At 34.7% G+C, this 23,721-nt stretch overlaps 1 protein-coding gene across 3 annotated transcripts in view; it reads right to left on the reverse strand.

Moving 5' to 3' along the window:
• The window catches only part of LOC120345351 (voltage-dependent L-type calcium channel subunit alpha-1D-like), a 64,955-nt gene that overhangs the window by 11,819 nt on the left and 29,415 nt on the right, over positions 1-23,721 (reverse strand). For 2 of the 3 annotated variants that reach the window (XM_078114927.1, XM_078114928.1), the window contains exons 5-27: positions 23,213-23,322; positions 20,637-20,789; positions 20,056-20,258; positions 18,145-18,248; positions 17,345-17,505; positions 16,683-16,761; positions 13,528-13,554; positions 12,910-13,070; positions 11,781-11,938; positions 11,375-11,442; positions 10,162-10,375; positions 8,964-9,214; positions 8,071-8,184; positions 7,519-7,704; positions 6,179-6,316; positions 5,746-5,904; positions 5,330-5,448; positions 4,113-4,242; positions 3,642-3,788; positions 2,991-3,192; positions 2,186-2,344; positions 1,882-1,992; positions 509-598 (exon numbers count right to left, since the gene is read on the reverse strand). In XM_078114927.1, coding sequence (XP_077971053.1) covers positions 509-598; positions 1,882-1,992; positions 2,186-2,344; positions 2,991-3,192; positions 3,642-3,788; positions 4,113-4,242; positions 5,330-5,448; positions 5,746-5,904; positions 6,179-6,316; positions 7,519-7,704; positions 8,071-8,184; positions 8,964-9,214; positions 10,162-10,375; positions 11,375-11,442; positions 11,781-11,938; positions 12,910-13,070; positions 13,528-13,554; positions 16,683-16,761; positions 17,345-17,505; positions 18,145-18,248; positions 20,056-20,258; positions 20,637-20,789; positions 23,213-23,322 — 3,244 coding nt within the window. Of the gene's footprint in view, positions 1-508; positions 599-1,537; positions 1,625-1,881; positions 1,993-2,185; positions 2,345-2,990; positions 3,193-3,641; positions 3,789-4,112; positions 4,243-5,329; positions 5,449-5,745; positions 5,905-6,178; positions 6,317-7,518; positions 7,705-8,070; positions 8,185-8,963; positions 9,215-10,161; positions 10,376-11,374; positions 11,443-11,780; positions 11,939-12,909; positions 13,071-13,527; positions 13,555-16,682; positions 16,762-17,344; positions 17,506-18,144; positions 18,249-20,055; positions 20,259-20,636; positions 20,790-23,212; positions 23,323-23,721 lie in introns of all 3 variants that reach the window. The other variant, XM_039414770.2, reaches the window with a different exon arrangement.

A 23,721-nucleotide genomic window follows, 5' to 3' on the forward strand; every position in this document is an offset into this window, starting at 1 on the left:
ATGATTTAAGCATATATATATAAAATTTACTATTAAAGATTAGTATTGAGTTTCACATCTGTCATACGAAACGTTACTGAATTAAATTTGCGATTTTAATATAGCATTTTTATTCTTGACAAAGCATCCTTGCAGTTAGTACATATGGACAAACATAAAGGTGTAAAGAAATGAGGAGTAGTACCTACTTCAACCAACCAAAGATTACTTTTATTGCAAAAATGTGATTTCCGAGAAAAGAGAGTTTTAATAAATAATTCTGTCTGTTTTATAACATATTTCCTCTGAAGATACAATGCAATAAAATCAAGGGATATTTCTGATGAAAGTAGGCTTCAAACAAAATGAGCTATTGCAAATAGGTGAGTGTGAATTTCGGCTTCAAATCAAATGATCGTTCAGAATTTGCAGTGTGTCTGTGCATGATAAAATGAATTCCATATAAATGAATGTGTAATATTTATGGATAATTTTCGATTCATTCTGATGTGTGTCAGTGGCCACTCACAGTATGTTTGACGATTGCCAAAACAACGTCCAATAAACTTCCCAAAACAATCAAGGCGTCGAATACATTCCATGGATCAGCGCAATAATTCTAGAGAAGACAAATTCGAGAGAATTCCGGAAAGGAGACAAATGAAAAAAAGACACAAAAGAGATTTAAAAAAAGAGACAAGAAATGGAAATCGGACGTTTTGCTATATTGAAATGTTGTTGAAATAATACACGGGTAACAGGTCTTCAACGGGTAAAATAATAGAATATCATTTCTCATGATTATTTAAGAATTAAACGGGGTCAATAAGGTTATAATACAAAAGCATGATATATGGGAAACTATGCTCTGATCAAACTTAACAACGGCTTTCGTTTATCTGAAGTTACCGACTTTGTCAATGCAAACCAGCTTGCATTGATTATGTGCTCCCGCCCACGCGGGGTTCAAGCTGCCCGGTGTCTCAAAAATGTTGCAACCCACTTGTTGTTGCGACCCACCGTTCTGGGTTAGGATATATGAAGTATGTAGCGAGATTCATACAATTGGGAAAAGTGGTACACGACATTTTTGAGTCACCCCAAGTTGCCTCCTGATTGAATAGTTTCAATCCGACAAATTGATTTCCATAAACTTCCGTATCCATCGGGCTGTACCTCGAACTTTCTCGCAGTGATTAGAACATCATTTGCCGCTAGGTACTTAACTGAGAGTGAAACATTCCTCCTTTTAAAATTTTATTAAATGAATGAAAAACATCCTTTTACACGACTTACGCCATTCTTACATTCTACAATACATTTCACATTTAAGTGTCTGTCTACACCACACCACAATGTGTTCTAATATGAGCAAATGCATTCGTTAAAATTGATAAATAATAGAGACAGATTGCATACATCAAAAAGTTAGTGGTACTAGTATTGCAAATCCATTAGTCGATACGCAAACAGACGCAAGGTTACGTACACACATACGAACGGAGAGACAGAAGAAAGACACCAACTACGTGCTCCAATAGTTTGCGTATATACTTACGACGTGAAACTCGGAGAACACAATGTCGACTAAACTGCCTATCACAATGAGCGCATCAAAAACGTTCCACGGGTCTGTTAGATATTGCTGTACCACGGGTAACAAGCGAAAAAGATGAAAAATAAATTATCGGAGAATTGAACAATAAATTATAATATTGAAGTTAAAAAGTAATCAGATATACTTTGAATTTAAACAAAATTATAAAAAGTGAATCGAAAATGAATATTCCAAGTTTTATTATTATTAAATTAATATTATTAATTCTGAAAACGGGAACAAAAAAGAAAAATTGTCATATGTTATAAAAAATATATAAATATACATCCGAGTTCAAAACTTACCCTTGGTTTGAAGGCGATTAATTTCACAATCATTTCTAATGTAAAAAGTGCAGTAAATACAAAATTCATCTTGTTGAGAACTGCAGTCAATTGTTCTGACTGTTCGTAATGCTAAAGTTTTAAAAACAAAGAAGATACAAAAATGAGGTTTATTTCATCATGGAAATTATTGTTAAGGTACTTATATCAATCAATCGAAATACAAAATAAATAATTTGCCCGAACAGTCGACGTATACTAATAAATCAAAATAAGAAACAAAGCGGTTTAAATTTAAGCTGAGATAAACTAAATAAAATTTTACCTGAACTGCTAAACATATTGTATTGAGGAGAATTAAGACCAACATGAAATATTCAAAATATGTTGAGTTTACGACGAACCACACTTTATATTGGTGTCGATTTTTGGGGATGTAACGCTTTACTGGCTTCGCTTTTAGTGCATATTCTAAACATTGTCTCTGAAAAGCAAAATATTTATAACATGTTAAATACTGGGAATATGATTTGTATACAAGCTTACCCAAGGCAAGGTAACGTTAAAAGGCTGTTGTTATTGACGATCGCTGAAATCTGATAGAGACACCCCTTTTGAGTGTCTTAAAAATGCCGTGTTTGACATGTTCCACATTCGTTCAAGTTGTATGAATCTCACTTCATATGAATACTCACTCCAACCTTCCGCTGAAATGTTATACCAATCCCCACCCAGTAAATCCCATTTCAACCACGATAACGATATTTAACTCATAACAGTGGACAGATAGGACACGACGTTTTTGAGATATCGCTGTTTTCATAGAGTTACTACATCGATAGAGAAGACGATGTTTCAGTATACGTTATATAAAAATTATATTTTAGATTGTACGATCATTAAGCGATCGCTTAAACGAAATCGTTACTAAAGTTCCATTACTGGTTTGCTGATGTTCTCGAACTGACTTGTTACGGATGGGGATGATAGTACAGTATGCTTCAAACGCCCTTTAAACAGCCTCCTCGGTAAAGGGCAAATTGAGCTTAGCCGGGTATGCTATGAAACTGTAGTATAATATCGGATATTTTTTATGTTCTTACCCTAGGAATAACATTGTAAGATGATACCTGATTTTTATCCAACTCGCAATTTTTATATTCTTGTTCTCCCTGTTCTTGAAACGTGACGATGACAAAACCAACAAAAATATTCATCATAAAGAATGCAATGACGATGATGTAAATAAAATAAAACAGTGCAACTGCGGGACGAGCATCATATTTAGGTCCGTGATCTTCTTCCCAAGAGTCGATAGATTTGTACAACAAGCTGAAGGTAACGTATTAGAATAAATGTTACAATTTTACAATAATCAATAACTTTACATTATTTACAAAAAAAGAAACCCAAACATTGAAATCGTACTTCAAATCACTGTCCCAAGCCAGGTGGTAGTAAAAATAGGTCGGGGCGAGACCCGAAGTACTGCACCTCCAAGCTGTCAAAAAAATTGTTAGTTTCGAGCCAATTCCACAATGGCACTAATCTCCAATTTTGTTTATTAAAATTTCATTGACAAACATAAACTTCTAAAGCATTAGTATGATAGCTAGATGCACTCGTGTAAATGCATTGAAAAACGTCTTTCAGAAAACAATTGATAATGATGATGGGTTTTAAACAAACATAGAATAGAAACGTTGTACGGCTTTTGTTATGACTACTTAGAATTAAACAAAAACATGAGCGTCACACTTTATATACAATTATTTGCCTACCCGGGCCATCCCTCAAACGTTGCAACGACGAATAAAGCCAGCATAGCGTTCATGACATTGTCATAGTTGAAAGGACTGTTTTCCCAAACCCTCTCTACGACGCTTGGTTGGCTATGTCTGTCGTTCGAATACACAAAGTAATTTCCCCTAAAATAAACAAGTTCAAAATTAGTCTACTATATTATGGATTTGAATGTAGCAAAAAAGGCAATTATTATTAAAGGCAAGGTAATTTCCCAACGATCCAAGGTGACCGCTAGAAAAGATTTTGCAGTAAACCTAATGATATTTTCTTGATTCATTATTATTAAGTTTATTGTACATAGGTACTGGTCGAATAAGGACTTGATTCTCAATTTCAAAAATTTTCATCCAAAAACGTCGAAAGTTCTCATTTTATCTGGTGCCCAACAAAAATGGGAGGGATAAAAGTAGATAAAATCAACTGTCGAATCAACACAAACAACATACTGGCATTCTTCTTGGGTTTGTTTAGACTGATCTGTACAAGAATACAATCTTCCTTTGAAAAGCTGAACACCAATACAAGCGAACATAAACTGTAGTAATGCTGTGATAATGAGAATGTTTCCGATGGTACCTGAAAAAATACAATAAAAGTTTAAAAAACACTCAAAAGCAATTAATTTCCACATTCTTTACCATTTATCTAAGATATCATGAGAGAGAAGATATATTCAAATTCATCTATAACCTTTAACACTCGAATAGGCATCACGTGTTTCTCGGCTGACGACAATTTTTAAACTTACATCTTATTTATCTGCACTGAACTATAGGTTAATCCGTACTTACGCGACTGGTGACGTCATTGGGGCTGCTGCCAATAACGAAATTCAGAAACTCACCGCAGCAAATTAGCAATATGCTCATTAACTAAGTAGTGTGGGGAGTGCTTTCTAAATATATTTATTAATTAGGCTGTCTTTGTATAGTTGAAGTGACTCTTTCGATTATAAAATAAATTCATACTTTGTCACGCGTTGGTCGAATTCGCCCCTCAAGATTCTAACGTTTAATATAGGTCGGATGGGTTTATTAGAAGTATACAAATATCAACACTTCCAAAGTTCCAATTAAACCAACTACGGTAATGAACATACAGGCTCTTAATATTGATATTCGACAGTGTCAATTCGAAATTTACAAATAGCGGCGTTTAACATATCAGCATATTATTCGCTATAAAATGTAAAAGGTATTTTATATATTAACCGGATTGTTTGTGTTTTGGTATGAACTCTAGACTTAACCCAAGTATAAGTACATTTAGATAAGAATTATATTGTGTATCACACCCTGAGATTGATCTTGTCAAACAAACAGGTCTTTGAAGTCCCGTAAGTTTTCTCCCGCAATAGCTCACTACGACCACCGTGCTAACTAACCCTCATGGTATAAATTATAATAATATTTACAAAACATTCTCATCAAATGATCTACTACGCAACCGATGTATCGTCGTTCCCAACTATTATGCGTTCGGGTAGATAGAAAACTTCAAATGAACTTTAGTTCCAAATGGTTAGAGTAGGCATATAGGGTGGGACTTATACAATTGGGACGATGATAAAATTTACCAGTATGGGACAGTGTGGTACAAATAGGACAAATATGGGACACGACGCTTCTGAAACACCCCTACATAACCACCAGAGTTAACTTACTTATTGCCACAAAAACACACTGCACGACGTGTTTTAATCCTTTTGCTCTGTTGATAGCACGTAAAGGTCTCAATACACGTAACACACGAAGAATCTTGACCACAGAAAACGTATCCGAACTGCAAAAAAAATCGTCTATTTAAATAAAAAATGAATACTAATCAAAAGAAATATGACATGTTATATGACAACCGACTCTAAACTACATGATTTATGCACGACACAGAATTAGTTATTACTGAAGGGATATTTTCATAACGGAATAATGACCATTAAACAAAATGAACCTATTACCAAACATATTGAAAATTATGAAAAATTCACTTAAATCCAACGGTATTATTATTCATCATTCTACCAATGTGTAGTATGAAAATGACAAGATCCTTCAAAACATATCATTATACTATACTCACTTGCTGAGCATTGATATGAGAGAGACAACGACGACCAATAAATCGAGTAAATTGAAATAATTTCTACAAAAAGATCCTTTGTGAAAAACAACACCGTAAGCTGTCATCTTCAATACAATCTCAATCGAAAATACTCCGGTGAAAACGTAGTCGAAATATCTGAAATAAATTTTTATTCATTGCCATCACTGTTGCCATGAAAACATAATGACAGGGTCAGAAAATCCCGTTTAATTGAAATGTGAAAAGGAGTATCGAATATCCGTAAACTCATGGCGGCATAAAGTCTCACAGCTGGAATTTTTTGTCATCAAGAACAATTATAAAAATAATCTAAAAATACACCAAGAAAACTTTATCTATTCTCCCATCCTTTTATAATCCATATTTCTCGCTTGTTATCATATTTATAAATTTCCGATGCAATACTCACAGCAAAACTTGATTCCTTGGTGAATTAGGGTTGATCGGATCCTCGCAAGCTAGAGCAATACTGCTCAATATGATACAAGCTAATATACCATTGTTGAACCAATTGTCGTTCACAACACGATGACAAAATACTCGAACACTAGAAAGAAAATACATAATTTTGTACACTGAAAAATTGGAATGAAAGTAGGTAGAATTTCAAATAAGTAAAATATTCATCTCTAATAGTTTATTTCACACGGACTATATTTTCTCAATTTCCTTTGTTTCGTTCTCAATTTTGGAAGCTTTCATTTGAGGATACTGGATTTACAGTTCCATACTAGTATTCTGTATTTGGTGGCATAGGGGCTAGTATATTGAGGATTGTAGTGTCATGAATACACAACAGAAAAGTTATGTCATCAAAATAAAGTTCTGTGCTTATGTTCAATGAAGTTGCAAGATTATCCTAACGATCTCTCAAAGTGGTTTGCTGTGTGTGTACAGCTTTATTTTCTAACAAATAAAAAGGATTTTGTGAAGTATTTCTTGCTCGAAAGAGCTATCACAGCGAGTGGGAACATGAATTTCGGCCTCTCAATTTAAAAGATAAAATCTTATCCTATCCCCACAGTTTAATTTTACAAAACACCTACGTGTTAGCATGCATCGTTTGAAGAGAATGATTCAATTGATGCGCTCCAATACGTGTATGCGTTGTAAAAGGTGTAATCGTTAACTATTATTCAGACAAGACACATTGCAGGCTTAAATTTTGGGGAAAGTGAGAAATTATTGCTTTGTAATCCGCAATAATGATACAGTTGCGCAGTAAAGTAATCTTCTTGCGGTTTTTCTAGTTTGTGATTCCTAGTTCATAATCTGTTTTATTACACCATAATAAGTTATTTTACGACTTAATTGGAAAATTGTTTGCCCGCCATCACAAGAAGTGAGGTAAATTGAATGCCGGGCTATGCCACTGATACCAATGAGGTCGCAATAGCCCCTTGTTCATTCTAGCTGTGAATTATCAAAGTAAACATTACAAATTATAATTACGTATAGGTCAGTGTGTTTATTGTATACACGCAAGCCTCGCAAAGTGAAGTTACTTTTTAATTATGCTTTTATACCTAGTTACAAGGCAGTAAAGAATAAAGACAAATTTATTTTCTATTACATAATCTTAATTTTCAGTTAATATTCTCAAGCCCTATTCGTACTGGGGGCAACCGGTTTCGCAAGGGGGCCCACAATAGACAAGACCGGCCCTGCCTAGAATATTTCATATTTGAAGAAATGCAGAAAAACGATAATTTCCTTGTATATATATGTATATTGAAATGTTATACTTACGGGTTTACATTGCTTAATATAAAAAATGCATATCCTTCCGGCATTGGTACAACTTTTTCCTTCAAATGTAATTCCGACATTCGTCGAGGTCTCGGTCCCGCCGGTATTTCTGGTTCCGATTCATTGTCGCTCAATTCGGGCAAATGTTTATCCGAATTTGTATCTGATGCTCCAGTTACCTCGATCCTAGAGAGCAAAACAAACCTTGTCGTAAGAATCGCCAATTGTTCAATGTTGGATTCATTGTGAGGCGCTCCAGAAGTGAGTGTACCAATATGGAAGTAACTAATTCTGTTCGCCTACTTTACATCAAGTTGTGTAAAGGGACTGAAACCTATGGACAGAGGGTATATTCATTTGGCTAACACAGACAGTCCCCGAACTCGTAATAGAACTAAAATAAGGAAAATCGGAATAAAATTATGGCCTAACCCTAACCTGGTACACACACTACCGAAGTACCCATTGTGACAACTGTCAGAAAAAAAACCTTAGTTGAAGAGAATTATGTCGCATTCAGTATATTATTTTAGCTGACTACGATTTTATTACCTTATGTCTTCATAATCGTTTATGTTTGTTTCCTCATCGACTCTACTCAATGCATCTTCTTTGCCCAGCTGATCAGCTTCTACACTCAATTGTTCTTTTTTTTTAAATAATTTTCTAAACACAGAAATAGATTAAATTTTCGGAGATTACATCGCTTAAAACTGATTGAATTTGTATAATATTTATTCACAAGAATTAAAGCTTAATCACATCTATTGCTTCCAAAATGGCATTGAATATCAGATCAGTTATCAAAAATTGATAATTTTGAAATAAACTGATTTTAATTAAAACTAGAAGTTAATTAGTATTCAGATCTTAGCTTCCATGTAAAATGAATGAAACTGAAATAGCAATAACTTTAGCATAAAAAAAGTTTATTTGGGTAATGATTTGTAATGTTAGGAAGAAGTCCCTAAACCTCGAGTCGGGAGTTAAGTCGGGCCATGGCCATACGAGTCTAGAATAGAGTCCGAAGTCGAGTCAATCACTAAGTTGTGTAACGTCGAGTCGCGGCCATACGAGATACGGATGGAATCCGAAGTTGAGTCAATGGCTAAGTTGATTCACGGCCATACAAATTTTGAATAAAGTCCAAAGTCGAGTCAATCACTTAGTTGAGTCAATTCGAGTCACGACCATACGAGTCTCGAATGGAATTCGAAGTCGAGCCAATCACTAAGTTGAGTCTCACAGGCGGTTATCTGATAACGAGTACGAGTCATCTGATTTAAATGTCTCGAGTCACATCGGGTCTTCGATAAATCGTGCTCGATTCGAATCAATAACTCGAGTTTTCATAACACTAAAAATATTCCTATAAACTGTTGAATAAAATTCTGTGTATATACAAAAGAATGCATTTAAATAGAATAGAATCACGCCCTACGTACCGAAGTTTTTTGAGTCTCATTGTTTTCTTCCTTTTAATTTCTTCTTCTTTCTCTTTCTGGGCAACACCAAGGCTTTCAGCATCTGCTAAGTTATCAACAGCAATAGCCAAGAAGACATTCAATAAGATATAGTTTCCTCCGACAAATAGAATAATGAAATATACTGAAGTAAGTAAACCAATCGTTTTTGCTCCACCATAAGCCTCAATGCCGTTGTACATCACCACATTCCAGTCTTCACCAGTTAGAATCTGGAAATGTAAATATTGTGTGAAAACTTTCATCAGATGTGTAGTGATGTCTTTGGAAGTTTCGTTTGCGAAATCTTAGGCTAGTTACTATGGGATATACGCAGGCTTGTCCATGGGAATGGGATTCCCATGGAAAACGTCCCATGGGATAGGACAGCACACATTTGTATTTCTCATGGGACGCGTGGGACACCACAACCGTATGACCTTTGGGGAAATGACGGTAAAACATTTGGTTATGGAATTCGTGTCCATATATTTGAGCATAGCTCTCTCGTTAGTTATAAAGAGCAAAATATATTCAGCATTGAAAATATACTTCGTGAAGGGGCTGATGGACACGTATATAATAATTATGAATATAAAGTTAACAAATTCCGTAAATTTTGTTGTTTTGCATGTTTATTCGTACATGTAGTTCTATTTAGTAGACGCTGAACCTAAGTTTAGCAATTTTTATTGAATTTTATTTCAACGGGAATTCCGTGGGATAGGATGGGACAGGCATAATTGCTATGGAATGGGATGGGAATGGGACATAAAAATATGTACCATGAACAACCTGGATATACATTAATTTATGCCGTTAAAGACGTGCATTGGTGCTACACCTGGGTGGGAAAACGCAAATTTTTAATTAGAATATTGTTTTGTCAACATTATTCCATGCCTCTATAATGAAGCCACTAAGCCCCGTTGGTTGCCTGCCCGTACGTTACACAAGTTATTTTGTTGTGATTATGAAACGCGCAAACATTAAGTATTACGTTTAACTCCCGATCGCACATGGAAATATAGCTAATCAGCCTAATAATTAAGTCAAACAGACTCAAAAATTAACACACCACAAAATTTATAAGATAAAATTGGAATTTTCTGTGAATCTCCCTTATGTAGGAAGGTCTTTCGCGTCATTGTGAGTAATTCTATCAAATAATGCAGTGTACCTGAAACACGGTGAGTAGAGCTTGTGGAAACGTGTCAAAGTTCGATCTGATTTTTACGTCTCCTTCGGCTATATCACCAAATCTTCCACCAAACAATTGCATACCAAGAAGGGAGAAAATTATAATAAAGAGAAATAGTAGGACGAGTAAACTTGCGATGGAACGAATAGAATTGAGAAGAGATGCGACGAGATTGCTCAGTGAATTCCAATACCTAAAGAACGTATGAGGATTTGTTTTAAAATGCAGCAAATTGATTCAAATTAATGCGTGTGAAACACAATATCACGTAAATGTTAGCAAATGAACACAATAATCAATCCGCAAAATACCACTGATTCTCATCTGTTATCAGTTACAGTTTCAATTTTTTCCGAATTTCAGATTCGGCCGAGCCCAGTATTCATTATGATATGATTAAACGTTTACAAAACAATTATTAAATTTACAGTAACATTGGACAATATTTACATATTTACAAATCTAATTATAAAACCAATTCCGATGTGTGAATCAGGACATAAATCTTGGTCACGGGTATCATGAAAAACAATTAATAGTCGTCTGATACGATGAAATTTCCCTGAGGGGATTTTTGCGATATGTTTGGATATAAAACTACTTTTGAACGTTTCATTAGTCGATATAACTGAACAAATGTTGGTATGCTAAAAATGGCTCTCTTTTTTTCAAATCGCAATGCAAGCTTGCATTGAACAATGCTTTCTACGCCGAAGGACCAATAGTGAAATGCAAAGATGTTCATATGACCTCAATCGTTGTCTGAATGGCCTCCCCAGTACGAATTTTGATAATAGTTTAAGTATTTTCATAAACGGGTAAACGCACTGTTTCGTCAGTAACACTAATCTACTATGAATTTATGGACTCTTAGACCAGATTAGTACTTTTATTCAGACTGACAGCATGAGCAAACGCCTTGTTATTGAACTTCAAAAACGGTCCATGTGTCAGACAATAAAATGCTCTGATATTTTGATTTGATTAAACTGTATATATGAATCTCCAGCTTGCTATAAAACTGTTTTGGGTTTTTGACTGACGAAATCGTTTATAATAGAATTAACGATTTCATACACAAAAAAGGTGGTCCTTGATCAATGATGAATGAATTACAAATTTGTCATCAGATTTATAATGAGTAAGATACCACATGTTTACCCGTATTCGACAACCACACCGGAAATCTTACCTCGTCATTTTGAAGATTCTCAACAAACGAACACAACGTAACACAGAAATACCGAGTGGTTCCATAACCTAAAATATAAAGATAGTTCTAGATATTTCCGATACTTTCTGGTGTCGTAAGGGTAATTAATGTACATTGGCAAGAAGGTCGGAAAACACGGAGCGTTAAACTCTGTTTAGTTAAATTTAGTAAATTTGTCCCTAAGAAATATTATATTGTGTGGTGATATCATTGTTGGATGAATTAATCTATAGACACGACACTATGACATAAAAAGTCGAATTTGACCAAATTAATTTTGACAAGTTGAAAATATGCGAAGTCAATTTCTTTCCTTAAATTTCATATCCTTTGGTCTAATTTTAATAGATGTTTTTGCTTATTTTGAAGAACAAACAATATTTACCTCAGAGTTCGTTAAAACGAGTTCAATTATTCCTCCCCAAACCACAAAACAATCAAATCTGTTGAACAAGGATACAAAATACTGTTGCATTCCTAATGAGTACATTTTCAGCAACATTTCCAACGTAAACAGAGCAAGTAGAATTTTGTTTGATAAATCTAAAAAAGTAAACAATTAGAAATTAGAAATATATATGGGATTCGGGAATTCGATTTTAGAAAATTCCAAATTAGGAAAAATCATATACATACAAAAGCTCATAGAAATTCCACCTTGCAAACATTTGAGTTGGTTAGGTGGCATGATGGCTTAGGCGCTATGATAGAAGCATTAGACTTAGCTGTTTTGTCATCGCAGATTACACATTTCTGATTCAAATTTCATGTCTACCATCTCATCAAGGTTGTAATTAATTTTGTAGGCAATTTAAAATAAGTGCTTTGTATACTTCCAGGGCTTTTTAGTCGATTGTCAATTTTTAGTCGATAATACAATCGATCTTTTTTGCAATTCAAATGTGTTTCAGATAGATTTTTGTCTATGCCTATACCCGCCATCATACGACAATAATCCGAGTTTTATTAAATTTTGAGAAACATGGAATGAACCTTTTGCCTCATTGTTAAACGAGTTATCTCCAGTGGTCAAAATTCGTGACAAAATACCAAAATTCTAACTCGTATGAATCCTTTAATCCCGCTTTGGAAACATATCATAAGAATAACAGATCAAAAACCTTCCGACAATTGTTTTCATTTGTTCTAACCAGTGTAAATCCACTTGACTGTAATAACAAAATTGTATGGAACTCGGAGTATTCATTAATGCGATATGTTTTGTGCGTCAGCACCCAGCCTAGTACAATCGGGTTTGTTGCAAATTAATTTTGAAGAATCAAAACGCTCTAAGTATAGTACTACGCAATATGCTGGAGACGTATCAGTAACAAACAAAAACAGATAATAAAATATAGTGTCATAATGCTATTTTCATTATGCATCGTAAACAAGTGTTATGTACGTAGAGTTAACGTAGAAATCTTTGTTAAAATTGATGAAATTTGCATAATATTTTTATCATTTTTAAATCTTCACCTGCAGAAAACAACAATTGTAAGTTTATTTTGTACCTTGCACCACGGTTAACCAATAAGGTTGTTGATAGTGTTCTGTAGCTAAAGACAGTGTGTTGAGAAATACAAGTACGATGACAACCCAATAAAATCCTTTTGATTTCACCATCGTCCTACATTTTCGTCGAGTCTTGCGGTTCCATCGCCGCCATCGTCGACTGTAACATATTATTTTTATGAAAATCACATTTATTTTCGTGGCTCATATACTCAACACTTGTGGGTCTTTGCTCTTCAAAAAAATTACTTGGTTTAGCTTTTAACGGGCTTCGCTTTTTACGTTTATCACTCACAACGGCAACAAACGAATACAAAAGATAAATGCATTTCAGTGAAAGAATTAAACAAATCACATTCAATTTACTTTAAATTAATTTAGTCATCGCCAATGGAGTGAAGGCATTTGCTTGTGGCCCCCAGAGAACCGATCCGCGAGCCAAAAGCAGAAAGCTGTTCGCTGTAATGAGCGATGGTGTTTCCAACCATTTATATAAATACTAAAATGCAGCTGAGGGTGCAAGCACTCTTTCGAATGATGAACTTTACAGTAGACTAACAGCACTTACAATTCCACATTGTACAAAACATATATTACGGATGATAAATCAGACCTACCTGTAGCAGACTTTAAACAATTTTCTCCTGTTTGAAGATTTGTCAAGTATTTATAACGAAACGACGATGGTGAAACAATACGGGTGACAACATAAAGAAGCAAAAGAAAAAAAACACATAAGAAAATGAATTTACAATCAATTTATATGCATGAGATATAATGAATACAGAACGTAAAAATATTATTTGAGAATGAATAAAACAAAAAAGATACATAGAAGCAATGGTAAACATTTTTGATGGTGAATAGTAAGATTAACTGTTTCTTAATACTTTGACTATCATTTGCAGAGTCCTAGCAGCGGTGGCCTTGCTTATGGTTTCGTATGCAAACGCACTTCGAAGAACAATACTTAATCTATAAATTCGTCCAGTTATATTACTATTGCAAATAAGATAAATAGGGCTTGAGCCTTCTTACATTAATATTACATGACTAGTATTTAAATATGAGTAAGATATATCTGATAGAACAGCTTCCAGTCCCTAAAACTATATTGCATTAGTGGATATCGTTAGTCGGGGAGAATAGATGAAACAACACAACCATCTAACGAGGATCTGGATTTTAAATACAATGACGACTATTTTTCTCGTCGTTGACTAAGCTACCGGATTAAAGATAACGAAAAACAAGTAACCCTTAATATCAAGCTTATCATCCATGTATATCAGTTTGACGCACATCATCGACCAAAAGTAAAATATCACATGTATATTAAATTATTCTAGAGGTTTATGTTTCGACATCAAATATTTTACTTTATATTTAGTTTACTCAATACAAATAAGTCCTAAATGGATTGATACTACAGTAGCTAGACACGTCGCATAAATTAATCCACGGCATTTATGTACTGGCATGTGCAAAGATTTCAAGATAAACAAGAGGGCAATGCTTGAATATATGTAACAAAAGCCAAAACGTAATAGTACGGGTATGTAATCTTTCACAGTACTGGTACAGTACCGTAGTCAGAGCCCGGAGTCTCTTTTCTGTAACAAATATGGTTTTGGACTTCAATATATTAACTTATATATTGTTCGACTTATTTCTATTAAACTTGTATCGAAGTTAGACTTTTATCGCAGATGTCGCTGATCGATAACCAACTTTGGTTTTCGCGGCATCCTTCGCCGTGAAATTTCATTTTCAACTTTTTTTAAATTTATATTCCCAGTAAGTGCATTTTTATTTTGGTGAAAAATAAACTACTGACTGACTGTGACTGACCACCACAACGCAACGTGTGCGAACGCGGAACCGCCACAAGGTGCGCAATATTTAATTTTGATGATGCAATCTAACACAAAAATGAATTCCATAGAGCCCACACAAGTTTTTGAAATAAATAACAATAATAGCCTTCTATTGACGACAGCAATCTTTAACCACTGACAATTTCATAGCAATTGGTCTCTATAGTAATTAAAAAGGAAAGAGATTTTTTCCATAGCAACAAGACGAATAAAAAGTAACAACAACAACAAAATACCAAAACGACATATATGTCCGCTTCGTGTTTAATAACACAGTATATACAATGTATAAAAAGAGATTAGATACAAGTATGGAATTTTAGATTTTTGTATATTTAAAAAATTATGTATATATGATTAATATACAATTATATTATTACAACACAATTATTGACGTTTTTTCCAATAATATTGTTCATGTAGTGTTGCAGATCTTTGTTCAAACTACGATGTCTGTCACCTTAAACAAATTATATAATGGACTACGCTGAACAGAATAAGGAAATTTTTCTTTACACACTCCAGCAGCGTTTCTGCAGCCAATTAACTTAGTTTTTACCAGGCCGAAACATTTCGTAACAAAGGAAATTGTTTAATCAACATTGCGGAGAAGTTTAGCCAACATTGAACTCACGTATAAGGACTACTTATATAAAATGCACATTTGTTTATTCAACAATCAAATGGGCGATAAAATACGCGTTGCTTCATACGAAATGAATAATGTTAATGGGAAAATTGTACAAAAGATAATCGCCGAGGAGCGTATTTTTGAAAAGCAGATTTAGGATTATATGAATATAAAAAGTCACTATTAAGTCACTTCAAGTTGGTTTATGTTTTCAATATTTAAAGTCACAGTCGAACATTGAGATCTTCCAATTTTTAGTGTTTCAGATCGCGTTTCAAGAGGTAAGGAGAAAAACGAACAAACTTTCTACACACGAAAGTGTAGACCGATAAACTTCAATATGAGGGATAGGGAATTCCACGGGAACATCTCAGTGTCCTGCTATCATGTATCACTTTTTCATTTAAAAATTAACGAACTGATCAGGGTTCATTTCTAAGTTCGAGTTCAAGCAACCGCAAACCTGAGTGACGCCAATTTTAGATCGCTAATAATTGCCAACGACAATTTAGTTATTATTTGATAAGATTTTAATTACCCTGTTTGTTGCATGGCAAATTAAACAGCCAAGTTATGGGTATTGATACAATCTACATTGGATCACGCTATAAATGCATTTGGTCAATCATACAACGTCGAAGAAGCGCAACATAGTTTTACCTACGATTTCCCTACCGAGATAATTTGTATAGTAAGGGAACATCTGGCCTAAACAAATTTGCAATTGAAACAGTTTATTTATGGAACACCAGCATGCATATGCAGTGTGCTGCGAAGGTTGTTATTCCCATGGGCTGCCGTAGGAAAGCAAAGGACACATCATCCTACTACAAAATACAAAGATGCGATACAAAACTCGAATGATGACAATGGACAAAAACACTGAGCCGATTTACGCATGTGGTGTTTACGGCAAACTGGAGAAATCCAAAGTTATTCTTTACATATTCAACAATAACTGGTGTTCTAAATCCCTAAAAAGCATAGCCGCCTGCACAAAGTAGGGGTCATTCCATAATAGGAAACACAGGTAAAATTCATCTTAATCTTATTAAGACATGCCTCAATTATTTGGTTCTTAGGCAGTTCGCCTCATCAAATTGAATACGATCTTTTATGTTTGAGTATACGGAGTTTTGTCTAGTATTTACAAAAATTAAGAAAAGAAGAAAAACTTAAGAAAATTAGTTGAACTTAAAATTTCCAGATTGATTCAAATCTGGTTCACGTTAAACGATGAGTTAGTACTGACAAGGTCACTTACCGCTGCATCTGCCACCAACTTTCGTCTAATTGCATTCCAGAAACGTCACTCCCTACTTCATCCAATTGGTCGCTACTCACTGAAAAATTAACAATAACACTCAATTTAAAATGTATTGGGATGTGCTTTAAAAGGCTTTCTAGAAGTGTGTGTACCAATGTGGAGGTAACTAATTTTGTTCGCCCACTTTACATCAAATTGTATAAAAGGACTGAAACCTATGGGCAGGTGGTATATTCACTTGGACAACACAGACAGTCCCCGAGCTCGTAATAGAACTAAAATAAGAAAAATCGGAATAAAATTATGGCCTAACCCTAACCTGGTACACACACTACGGGAGTACCCTTTAAAATACAGGTAACATAAGACAAGTTTGCCGTTGCAAGAACGTCATTATTCTGCAGTGTACTTTTTTCAAAGCTGGAGTTTGTATACGATTTAATCGTACTTTGTTACGACTTCATAGTAGTTATACGTACGGTTAGAGCTAATATGTAAAGGGGACACGGACAATCGATTTCCTGACAGACGGGTAATAAATTCGGTGTGCCATGTGAACTCTCGATTCGTTGTAGTAAAGGAAGTTCGTAATAATTACATTTTAGTCAGTTTCACCACATGCATAAAACCTTGTGTGGGAATAATTTGAAAACACCTACTTCGATCATCCCTTCCATCTTCATCATTAACAGGTTCAATATCTTCAGCTTGTGTGATCCAATCCATGTATCCTCTCATATCTTCATCTACTTGTTGTTTTTCTCGTAATTTCTGAAACTCACCACGAGAATTTGCTTTTTCTCTTTCCTTAGAAAACTCTCTGAAATATAAATATGTTGATAGTTAACGAATTGAGTACATCTATATACTGTTAGGATGTCGACAGATTTGACCAAATCCAAACAAGTATTTAGTAAGATCCCTAAATCCCGGACCTCGAATTTAGTCGAGTCAGGAGTCCGAGACACGAGTCGAACCAATCATTGAGTTAGGTCTCACTGGCAAATAGTTGGGTACGTGTCCGAGTTTTTCATTTGAAGTATTCGATCGACTTCGAGTTTGAGTTAAATGACGTCGCGAGTTCATGTCGTGTCACAAATCGGTACATATTATATAAGCTATATTTTCACGTTGGTAAGGCCAATATATTTCTCTATGTTTCGTCGATTTTGTAGTCAATTTTTGTTTAACAATTGTTCGTCCAACTTCACTGGGTAGATCGATTTTCAATACACTATGAACCACAGAATTTGTATAAACCCAACAAATATACTTGGAATGCGCGTAAGTTCAACTTATGTAAGCTAGCTAATTTATTTTTTAAATCATCTAGTTACGACGCTCAATTGACTGCAAACAGAGGCATTGGTTATAGTGCATAACATTACTGTGAGATTAATAAACGATTCTTAGCTGTAATATAAAATATGATCATAATATTGGAAACTAATAAACTTACCCGCTCAATACACCAAGAATGAGGTTCATAACAAAAAATGAACCGATGATTATCATTGATACAAAATATACCCAAGGCATGAGGTTTCCTATCGCATCATTCATCTAGTAAACAAATACACAAATTAGAAACTAGTAACATTCTGCAACGTAGGCAAAACTTATTAAAATAAAAAAGAACACCTTAAAATAGTTTTGAGACCCAACCTCAAATTACGCATTGAAAAAAGATTTGCCACAGACGCAGCTTCAAGATTTTGTTGGACGAACAGACGAGGCCAGCGATTAATATCATGAAATATTAGTGTTGCAGTTGTAATAAATATGATGAACGTTGTTGCGCGTTATATTTTATCTATTTCATTGTCATTCAACCTGTGAGTCATGGCTCGTAGCAGGTTGTAACAAGCCACAAAAATGGTGTGCGATGAACGCTCAGCAAAGCGTCGCCAATAAACATTTGTTATATTGGTCCATAGTAGAGATGTACCGATACCACTTTTGTCGCCGATACCGATACCGATCCGATACCAGCTAAAAAAGCCGATACCGATACCGATACGCCGATACTACAAAAAGGCCGATATTACCGATATTCCGATACCGATACTATGTAAATATTACTTAATTAGGTGTGCTGTGTAGGGCAGACGGGTTAAAACAATGGTCTTTGAGCGTTGTTCATAGTACACATTATTTCAGATCGAAAAATGATATATCACATAATATGAAATTAATGTTTGGTGTTTGCTTCAACTGATTAAGATACACTGTACAGTAACGCTAGTAATCTCGGTGTTCAATTAGAAAACCCATAAGCCGGGATGTCCAATTTGAATTTAATGGTAATATCGCGACCTTCGAATATCGTTATTCGTGTTTAAGAGAATATCGAATATCACCCACACATTCTAGAGCCGCCGTCCTACGTTCAAATTAAAAGCATTTTTCAAATATTTTATTTCGTGGCTAATCGTAATCGTCGACGCAATAAGTCAAAGCCAACATGAAAGAATATCAATCAGCACCGACCAAAAGAAGGCCTACCTATAACCGTCGAGGATGTTTTTTTACTTTACTATTTTATATTATTATACAATTGCTATCATATATTTGAGACAGTCTAGGACTCTAGGCCCTCTAGGGCTAGGCGGTCATGTCAATATATCTATAAAGAAATTGTGTTGTTAAACAAAAATTAATATCTGCGTAGAGGGATAATTGTGTCGGAATTTAGTTTATCGATGTCGTCGGACTATATGACACTCGTACTTGACGACAAACAGTCAGAATTTATACCCGTGCCAAAAGTCCATGTGCCGTTAATAAGGACCCCAATTCCACTGTATGATTTAAAACTGGGCGTCTAATTGCTTTTTGTTATGTGCCGTGTTGATATATTTCTTCATAATTACTATGTAATATTAAAAATGTGAATATAAAAATTTGACAGCGAAAATAGCTAAAAATACGTGAATCATATTCTCTCGCGGGGGTAGGGACATGTATGGCTCATAGCTCACGATCTCTCCAGACAAAAAATAAATTAAAAAGTAGTATTCCAACTTATCTTTTAAAACATTCTGGACCATATCAAAAAGGTAAATATATCGGAAGTATCGGCCTTAATCTAACCGATACCGATACATGGCCGATACCGAAAAAATGGCCGATATTGCCGATACCGATACCCGATACCGATACATCGGTACATCTCTAGTCCATAGTCAATGATATTCAGAAAAAAATTATAATTATTACTCGTTTGGATATGTAAAAATTATTTCAAACTGCGTTATATATTTTGCAATTTTAAATTTGAACAAGGAATTAAACTTTAGTGGGCACCGGATGAATATTCGTAACGAGATAAAATAACCGAGACCCATCCAAATGAAGTTTCAGCACTTACCAAATATAGTACGTCCGTCCAGCCCTCCATTGTAATACATTGAAACACAGTAATGATCGCAAAATAAAATGTATCAAAATTAACAATTCCTTTGGCCGGTCCCTGCCAACCGGACAAACAGAGTGTGTCTGGGGGACAGTCGCGACCTGGGTCGCCTTGGGGTGAGCAAGGCATTGGATCGTCTTCGGCAAAAGTGAAGTGGCCTGGAAATAAAATTGATAATTTAAAACAGAAAGATACAGATAGCGTAGTGGAATAAAAACAAAAGAATGGGAAAAGGCTATGAACAATAAAGCGATGTTAAAATATATGGGCACGAAGTAGTACTAGTATACAGTCTGTCACAGTAGCCTGCCGGTACCCAGTGTTCACGACTTCGCTGGACTCACGGAAAATTTTGAAATAAATAAAAGTAATAGCCTTCTAGCGCAAGAGACATTTTTTCACCACTGAAAAAGCAAAGCAATTGGTCCTGTAGTTAAAGAGAAAGGTGATTTTTTTATAACAACAATAAGAAAAAAATACCAATAGGTCCACTTCGTGTCCGATAATGAAGGATTGAAAATATAAAAAGCTCATACCACTTTCATTCCGATAACATGTTTTATGAAGTCTTCCTTTAAATAACTCAAGTCCCACAACGGCATAAATAATGATAACAAATATAACAAGTAAAGCGATGTGAAGAAGAGGCACCATGGCTCGAATGATGGCGTTCAAGACAACTTGAAGACCTAGAAACAATTGTGATTTTTTTTTTAAATCAAGTAAATATTTCTGCACAAATTATTTTTCTTTCGTTCTTAAAAAACGACAAATCTCAAAATCGTTTCCGTTCGTGTCGACATAGAAAAACAACCAACAAACACTTTTTCAAACTTGCATTCCCGTGATAGGATAGGATTTACATATATATCCCCTTGGGGGGGGGGGACTATATGGCGAACCACGGCCCCTCGTTAATTACTCTGCATGGGCTCGCAGCTTTGAATCCCATGCGGGAATGATTATGTGCGAGAGGATTGCTGGACTCCTCGCCGCCGTAGGGTGGTTCACGTAACCGCTGGTCCTCCACCATCAAGTCCATGCTTTCGAAAACAAATAACTAACTAATCCCATACCCAACATAGAGGTGCGGTGGCGAGCGTATTCCTAAATCTTAGCACGATTAGCCACACAGTCGCGATCAGCAATATCAAAAAATAAAACTACCTTTCGACTGCCATCGGCATCGCCTGTCGAAATTTATTACATATAGTAGTAGCCAGACGCAAAATATATTTAAAGTATTACAATATAATATATTATCTCCCAACCACGATTATAAGCATCAACGACTGGTTAACTAATGTCACACATCCTGTCAGTAATTGTGGAAAGAAAAAAAAAAAAAAAATTCATTACCGTAAGTTTTACAATATTTATGGTATTAGAAAATTTTTTGAATTTAATTTTTGGTGTTATCTACACTGAGGAATTGATTAATCCCTCCCACGTTGTGTGTGGTCCACATACCCATACACTATACGAGTAACTTTGTATAATGTTTTATGAGATCTTTCTTCCTCACAAAAGAGTCACGATTTTTAAACATTTGGTCGTTTTATTTATCAAAACTGGATTTTGAGACAAAAAATATTGATTCTTTTGTAAAATTTTGTGCCTACACAAAATTTCTTCTAATTTTAGCGCAGAAAATCAATGTGAAAAGGGGGAAGAATTAATTCATTTTGTGCATAATGTCAAAGCAATGTCAATTATTACATTCAATGCAAAATTATACCTTAATGGATGTTTTCCTAATGACGTTTACTATATAATTCCGGTAATGGGTCAGAAACACAATTTATTATATGCATGAATACCTGAAACGATAATAACTTTTTCCCAATCTGATTCTTTTTTTTGCAGATCATACAGCTTTATCAAAAGTATATTTAAATATAAAGTACTGCTTTTGTTTCAATTTGAAGCTTTTAGTTCAATAGTCAATAAATGAAAAAAATTCACGGGTAATAAATAGTACACTAAAACTAATAGATTTCGATTAAGATTTATACGTAATATTGCAAAGTCGCATTTTCAATTTTCAATACCAGTTTTCAATGTCGAATTTCTAACCATGTACATACACGTTGTCCATATGTTTATTTTAAGCAAAAATACGTACTGTAGACTCAGTAGATATGATTTTGTTAGTCGAATGCTTTTTCATGATGTATATGTGTCATGACATCTACTAATGTATAATATGAAACGCAAACATTTGTGCAAGGATGCTTCATGTCAGAGGACCCGTTCCTGGAATTCTTCGTGGTCACGACAAATCGTTTATTTTTCGAATCAAAAATTTAGCTGAAGATCAGCTAGCCACAGTTCGAACATTATAGTAGGTTTCTTTTTCTAGTGCTATTTATATTTCCAGCTTTATCCATATATCAATTTTTCAGTAATTTCACTGGCTGCGGTGAATTAATTGTAAATTATGAATCAAATGGCTACATTCCGATGCATTATTAATCAAAATGAAATCTGGTTTTAATCCATTACTGTATTGAAATTGAAGATTGATTTTATTTAATTTAATTAGTTCACCATTCCCTAGCCTTTATCCTATGATTGTGCAGAAAGATTGCATTTTGTAAAGCTGTCACCTACACAGCAATAGCTGCGTTACCAGGAACTTATTTTAGCATTGATTATCACGGACGATTCTCTTGCACTAATTTCCATAATGTAATTTAATTTGTTCACATCGAGTGACATTTCTGAGGTTTGCGACCACCGATGGGATCGTTTTGACTCAATGGAGGCAATCTCACCCGTCTACTAAATTAAAAGTATGGGTGCTCCAGAAGTATGCGCACTAAGATGTTGCACAACCTGAATCCTAACCGGTACACACCTACTATGTTCAGGTTGTGCGCCATCTTGGTGCGCATACTTCTGGAGGTCCAAAGTATGTATAAAAAATACATCCCAAGAATGTCAAACAATTGTATTTGGTTGCAAAATATCTAAAACGTATCAAATTCGCGATCAAAAGTCGTAAAATGCATGGACCAAGTTTCAAATTATACAATTTCGTGTATATCAGTAGGTGAAGTAGTACTATGCTAATACTAATTGCTGTTAAATATAAAACATTTGTTCTTACTTGGTACGCCAGATACAAGACGAAGAGGTCGAAGAACTCTGAAGGCACGAAGTGAGCGGACTTTATCGGTACTTCCCACATCTGCCTTTTCCAAAACGATGCTGATCAACCTAGAAAATAGGAATTAAAAATGTTAAAATTACCATTGAATAATATTACGGTAAACAATGTTATATTTAAAAATGTATTTTCTATAACAAAGTACCAGAACGCAAACTTTTTTAACACTGAAAATGTTGAGTAATCACATTCCCCCAAGTGAAAACTATGGAGATAAATATTTACAACTCAATATTTTTAAACTGAGTCATAAAATCTTTTATGTGTATCCAGACGCGTGCATTCGTTTGAATCGTTCGTGAGTGAATCGATTTTAAACGTGGTGAATATGCCGGTAAACGCGAGAGAGAATCCTTTCTATAATTATAAAAGTGAAACACATCGTTGGCACGCAATAATAGTTGGATTATCTTAACGAGCAATACACGCATGCAATATTTTTTAATAAA

Source organism: Styela clava, chromosome 8 (genome assembly GCF_964204865.1).
Source record: "Styela clava chromosome 8, kaStyClav1.hap1.2, whole genome shotgun sequence".
In the NCBI taxonomy this organism is placed as follows: Eukaryota; Metazoa; Chordata; class Ascidiacea; order Stolidobranchia; family Styelidae; genus Styela; species Styela clava.